Source organism: Nymphaea colorata, chromosome 6, assembly GCF_008831285.2.
Source record: "Nymphaea colorata isolate Beijing-Zhang1983 chromosome 6, ASM883128v2, whole genome shotgun sequence".
NCBI lineage: Eukaryota > Viridiplantae > Streptophyta > Magnoliopsida > Nymphaeales > Nymphaeaceae > Nymphaea > Nymphaea colorata.
This window is the reverse complement of record NC_045143.1, coordinates 2,082,320-2,088,822: the sequence shown is the minus strand read 5'-3', so window position 1 is coordinate 2,088,822 and position 6,503 is coordinate 2,082,320. Positions and strand designations below refer to the sequence as shown.

The following is a 6,503-nucleotide window of genomic DNA, read 5'->3' as shown; positions in this document are numbered from 1 at the left end:
GAGACCCATCAGCTTCCACTCCAAGCCACTGCACCAACCCTTTAGCGGACGAACTTGAGGTTTTCATGTTCTTTCTCTCACACCCTCTGACTGTTTTCTTTATTTTGAGCTGGAAATTGTTAAGATGAAAACCTCGTGCAGATAAGCTTTACATACAGATGACAAAAAGTAACGACAAAATGTGACCTTCATAAGTTATTTACATTTTTCTGAATAGAACACAATTTTTGTGAATATGAGGTTCTGCATCCACTATCTCTCACTCAGTTTTCCATCTTGAATTTTTTATAACAATTTTTTAATTCCTTGGATGGAGCAAAATGCCAAATGAGATGCTGTTGGGACCACCAGTGCACAAATCTGGCAAAAGAAATATCTAAGCAAGCCAACGCACTACTTGTTTCTCACATAAAACAGAATGAAGAGATAATGGCGAAGAAGGGAGACCTTTCACCACTATACTGAAAGAGGGAAAAATATCTAGTGAAGATTTTTTTTTTCTTAGGTCCTATATAAGGAGTTCCTGAGAAATTGGTACCTGTCATTGTTGAGAACAGGAAGAAACCAGTAAGTCCACTGCAGTTTTTATTGGCTAAATTTCTTTTTTTCCATTGTCAATGTACTGAAGTTATTCTGTCCTTCCAAGCGGATGTATGCACATGCTTTGAACCGTTTAAACAACTGCATATTTTTCCAGTTTGTGCCCTCTGTTAGTATCCTCCTCTTCAGTTTGATCTTCCTGTTATATCTCTCTTGTTTCTGAATGCAGTTTGATGTAACATTGTACCCATTTTCAGTCATGAGAAACAGTTTTGTGTGTTTAGCAACATATTAACCAAAGATCGATATCCAAAGACCAGTGTGTGATAGTGAGCAGAAGAGTTGATCAGAAACTCTAGACTATCAAGAGAACCACGATCTTTGAGCATGGCAAATCAGGATTCCAGAGAGAAACAGAAACTCGTGTAAGGAACTAAAGATCCCCATTCTCACAGAAACTGAGTTTCTGTCTTTTTCCTTTCCAATAGACAAGTTGGGGATCGGCAGCTGCCTACCGGATTACGCCAACTGAGATTCACCCTTGGTCCTAACTCTTCAACTATATTCAACTTGAAAGTCTGTAACTCCAACCACCTAATCAAGGGGGCGAAGCTGTTAGTGACAGGGTCTAAGATCCTTGTTTCTTGCGATAATCTATGCTGATTTTGATCCTCGATAATCGCAATTCCCGCGTCAAGAGCGGGTCACCAAGTGGATATATATCAGATGCAGTGCTGTTTATTAACTCAGGCATTCAACTGTTGCTGAATTTTTTATTGCCCATATGCAAACTGACTGCAGATCTTCTTCTGCTTGTGGCTGTTTACAGAATGGAGGGTAAAAAGATTGCAATCGTAGGAGCTGGAATCAGTGGATTGATTGCCTGCAAATATGTGAAGACAAAAGGCTTCGATCCCATCGTCTTCGAAATGAAGGACAATGTTGGGGGAGTGTGGTTGAGAACATTGGACTCTACTCTACTGCAGACACCGAAGCTCGCCTTCCAGTTCTCGGATTTTCCGTGGCCGGCTTCGATCACCAATTCCCGCCCCACTCATGGTGAGGTGTTGGAATATATTCAATCCTATGCCAGACATTTCCAACTCCTGCAGTACATAGAATTCAATTCCAAAGTAGTCGGAATGGATTTCGTCAAGAATTCAGAATCCCAGGAAAATGGCATCATTTCTTGCAACGGCACTGCTTGGTCTGGTGAAGCATTCAGCTCAAGCGGGTCATGGCACATTACAGTGCATAATGCTCAGCAACGATGCTTAAAGGTCAGTAATCAAAGCACCAAGTGCAATTACTGCTGTAGTTTTCCCATGGTGCTGTCCTTGTAAGGCCTGGCCGCTGGGGTCATTGATTAAGGGTTTCCTGTCATTAAAAAAGTAAAAAAGATGCAGACAGTGAATATGTCATAGCTTGCAGAGGATCTGCACATGCACAAGTTGAGTTTGCTGTGGATTTCTTCACTCTTGTTTGAAATTGACAAATAAATTCTTAGTGCAGGTGCACATAGTGGACTTTGTGATAGTGTGCACAGGGAGGTATGGAGACATTCCGAAAATGCCAACCTTTGAAGCAGGGAAAGGACCAGAGGTGTTCAAGGGCAAGGTGGTGCATGCAATGGAGCTCTACTCCATGGACCACAACCAAGTTGATGATTTGATCTCAGAGAAGAAGATTGTGGTTGTTGGCTTTCAGAAGTCTGCCTTCGACATTACGGCGAAATGTGCCAGCATCAATGGTAACGAGAGTCAATTAGTCCATTATCGTGCATTTCCTGAATTTTTTGGACGAAGAACGAGATCAAAAGTTTAATAGACGTAAAAAACAAATGCTTCCGAAAGTGCGAAGGAATTATATTGTCATGAGACGTAAAGTTCTAAAATGGGAAGAAAAATAAGGAAATAACCAAGCAGTTTCTGTAAACATTTGCATGGTTGGTATCTGCAAAACTAATGTCTTTTTCACTGCCATTCGTGGATTTATTCCGCAAAATGAAAAGGCTTCTAAAACTTACTGGAGAAGCGGGGATAGATTTATAGACCAACAAACATTTTGGAGATTTGTCGAATGCTATCCACAAAACTTAACGTAGGTCGAAGTTTGTTTCTCTTTTTCCTCTGTTTCCTTCCTTTTAGTTTACTGTTGAATGTGATGAGTCACTGCATTTTAGAACCCTCTTCCTCTGTTTTTCCTTTTGTTCTCAAGGAAAGGAATTCCCTTGCACAATGATATGTAGAGAACCGAAGTGGCATTGCCCTCAAACTTTTGGTTGGTCTCTGGCCCTTGCGTTCCTCTATGGCACTCGCTTCTCAGAGCTATTGGATCATAAGCCCGGGGAAAGCCTCATCCATGGCATCTTGGCCACACTGCTATCTCCTTTGGTACTTTACGGATTCTACATTCCTTATTGGTCACATGGATACGTGCATGTGTACATGCATATGTGATTTATTTTTTCTTCTTTTGGTGCATCTAGAGATGGGGAGTCTCCAAGATGGTGGAAATTTGCTTACAATGGCAGCTTCCAATGAAGAAGTATGACATGCTGCCCAAAGAAAACTTATTCCACCAAATTGCTTCCTGCCATTTTCTCTCTCTGCCAGAAAATTTCTATGGTTGTCTTGAAGAAGGAAGTATCGTGATAAAGAAATCTTCAGGGTGGGGTTTCTGTGAGCATGGTCTGACACTTGGCAGTAATGAAGATGCAAAATTGGAGGCTGACCTAGTGATTCTTGCCACTGGATATGAAAGCAATCAGAAGCTCAAGGACTTGTTCGATTCACCATTACACCAACAACTCTTATCAGGTTTTGAATCTGGAATTGTTCCCCTGTACAGGTCAGTTTTTCAGTTCCTTATTTTTAATTTCTTTCTCTTGTTCTGGAAATCTAATTTATTAGTTTTTTTGCTGTGAGACTGTTGGCTTAATTATATGTTTGCTCTAAGCCGTATTGATTGATGATATGAAAAATGCTTAGACATTGCTTACATTAAGGATCATATCTCCATTCAATGTTTAATTAGTGTAAATTAAACAGAAGAATTTTGTTTGCTGCGTCTGTTGAAGTACCATATCTCCATTCAATGTTCAATTAGTGTAAATTGAACACAAAACATTGTTTGCTGTATCTGCAACAGGGAATGCATCCAACCACAGATCCCTGAGATGGCAATCATCGGATATACAGAGGGTGTATCGAATCTCTTCACATCGGAGATGGAAATCCGATGGTTGGTCAGTTTCCTTTCGGGCGGCTTCCGGCTACCCAGCACCAAGGAAATGGAGGAGGACATGAAGAAGTGGGATGATTACAAGAGGAAACACTCGGGGTACAAGTATAAGAAGTCAAGCATTGCTGCAATTCATATTTGGTACAATGACATGCTCTGCAAAGACATGGGATGCATCCCGAAAAGAAAGAAAAATTGGCTCTCGGAGCTCTTCTCGCCTTATGGCCCCGCAGATTACTCCAATCTTTAGCTCTACAGCTCTTGTAATTACTTCATGTTATATTTTAGGTGTCTAAACAATGTCGTATTTGAAGGACGTGGTGTATATATATATATATATATATGAGAGAGAGAGAGAGAGAAGTTGGTAAAAACCAGACCACTTGAATAAGGGACAAAACCAGACCATTAAAATTAATTATTAAAATATTCTTTTTAACAAAAATGACTTAAACTAAAACATGATTTATATTAAATTAGTACTTATAAGCATATTAGAAGCTTTAAGTGGTCTGGTATCTACCAATCACTTATATATGGATGCACATATACTAGACAGAGTGACTAATATGCATTTCGTAGCAGTTCAACATTTTTTGGGGGAAATGAACTGCTTGGATGTCATTTTCTTATCAACAATAAGATTATGTTAAAAAAGCGACTGTTTTTAATTATTGATAAGTTTTTCAAGGGATTGAAATTATATTATTAATTTTTACATGTCTTTAATTAGAAAATAAATTGATGTTCATCTACAACCCTGACTTCTGATCAGTTTATCTTTTTCCTCCAATGGCAAAGACTCTCAGGATTAGTATAAGCCTAGGATTTAACTGCTTAATAATGTTGAATTATAAAATGCAGGTCATATATAACAAATATTTTTCTGCAAAACATTTACACCTTGGTTGACAACCTTAACCGCTGGTTGACAAATATTTTAATGCTTGTTTGGGTGGTGAAATGGTGTTCAATCACTGGGGTGGTAACATTAATTTCAAGGCAGAGCTTAGGGGCGAAAATCTTTTTTTTTTTTAAATTGTGATATAGAATAAATATATTTTTTTAAAATTTACATGTAAACTTTTAAATTTTTTTAATTGAGAAGGGGGCAACCACGACCGACATCTCCGTCTCCTGTTCTTCCCTTCCAGTAACATACAATTACTAATTCATATTAAATATAAATCTGGCAACTTTCGACATCCATATGGATAACTTATAAAAATATTTAAATGGTACATGAAGTATAGGCCCAAATGATTGTTTACATCACTTACTTAAAACCTGCCAAATGTGCGGTGGTGAAATGTTGGCTTCTGAAATACAACAAAGATAAGAAGCATCTGAGTTCGAAGAGACTAGAGAATATTTATGGACATTTTGAGGCACCGGGCTCACACACCCATGTTGTAAAAATATTGTCGTCGCCCCATATGGGCCATGGCCCGTTACTTACCAGCTCATATCTTTGTTTTTATAACTCCAATTAAAATATAATTTAAAATACTTTTAAAAAGTAAAAAATATTGTAGCCACGATTCACAAAAAAAATGCTACGTCGTATTAACAAGACACCAACAATGGTGTCTGCCGGTTAATTAAAATTTAAAATTTTGTTGTTAAAAAGTAAAGGTTGGGCAACAGGCTCGGGTACCGAGTATTTGGACGGATGATGAAGTTCAATTTCGCTTAATTAACATTTTTTTTAATTTTTATTATTTAATAATATATATTTTATTATTAAAAATATATTTTATATTAAAAAATTATTTTATGTTTAACAATATTTTTTCAATTTAATCGGACCGAGTCAGGTCGGGCCCAAACTCGTGTATCGGGTATCAAGCCCGAGCTCGGATTCAGGTATCAATCGGGGCCGGCGCGATGCCCCAGATTTATTAAAAAAGTCATTATTAAAGTCATCTTACAATGTAACTGCATCATAAATCACGAGTAATACTAATTTTTTTAATTTTAACACACATATATATATATATATATTATTGAAATTAGCTTCCAGACAACTAAATATTTAAAATTCATTATTAAAAATGAAGTATTATAAACTATTGTTAATGCTTATATGGTATAGTGCTTTTATTGATGATTTTTAAATGTTTAGTGATGTGAAAACATTGTACGGCCAATATATATATATATATATATATATATATATATATAGTGTGTGTTTTTTCTTCATCCGTCACTGAATCGAGCCTAAATATGAAGTAGTATGAACATTTCTCCACCTAAAATCGTGATTTCATGGGGAATAGCTTTTGGTTTCTGGTCCTCCCACGACGCAATCACAGGATTCGGTTGTGAATCGGTCAAAACTTTCATTATCTTCTAAAGCATAAACCAAAATAAAATTTTAATTTTATATTAGGAATAATGAAAAGTCGACGTGTGGCAACTTTCACATGGGCTTGTTACCCACTTTTCATTTGGGGTGATAATGAATTTTAGCATTTATTAACGAGATTTGAGAAAAATTAAAACCATGACACATGTGCTATCTGCCTAAAATCTCTTTAAAAATTAAAAGTGATTTTTAGTAACTGTATTCACAATATGTATTATATTACGATAAATATATTGAAATTAAATTATTGACCTTATTCAACTATCCGTCATTACTTAGTTTATAATTTTCTTTAATACTTTTGATAAAAAGTTTGATTTAGTAAATATATTTTATTTTCCCACCCTTTGGT

The 6,503-nt window shown here is 36.7% G+C and overlaps 1 protein-coding gene across 2 annotated transcripts; it reads left to right on the top strand.

Moving 5' to 3' along the window:
- The first annotated feature begins 425 nt into the window (after window positions 1-425).
- Window positions 426-4,114, top strand: LOC116255643 (probable flavin-containing monooxygenase 1). 2 transcript variants are annotated; one of them, XM_031631519.2, is made up of 6 exons: window positions 426-567; window positions 1,370-1,820; window positions 2,053-2,290; window positions 2,758-2,933; window positions 3,029-3,390; window positions 3,691-4,114. In XM_031631519.2, the coding sequence occupies exons 2-6, from the start codon at window positions 1,371-1,373 to the stop codon at window positions 4,031-4,033; spliced, it is 1,569 nt and encodes a 522-aa protein (XP_031487379.1). In that variant the 5' UTR covers window positions 426-567; window position 1,370; the 3' UTR covers window positions 4,034-4,114. The 2 variants fall into 2 exon arrangements, with proteins under 2 accessions (XP_031487379.1, XP_031487378.1); XM_031631518.2 differs by lacking the exon at window positions 426-567 and adding an exon at window positions 788-965.
- Window positions 4,115-6,503: the final 2,389 nt, after the last annotated feature.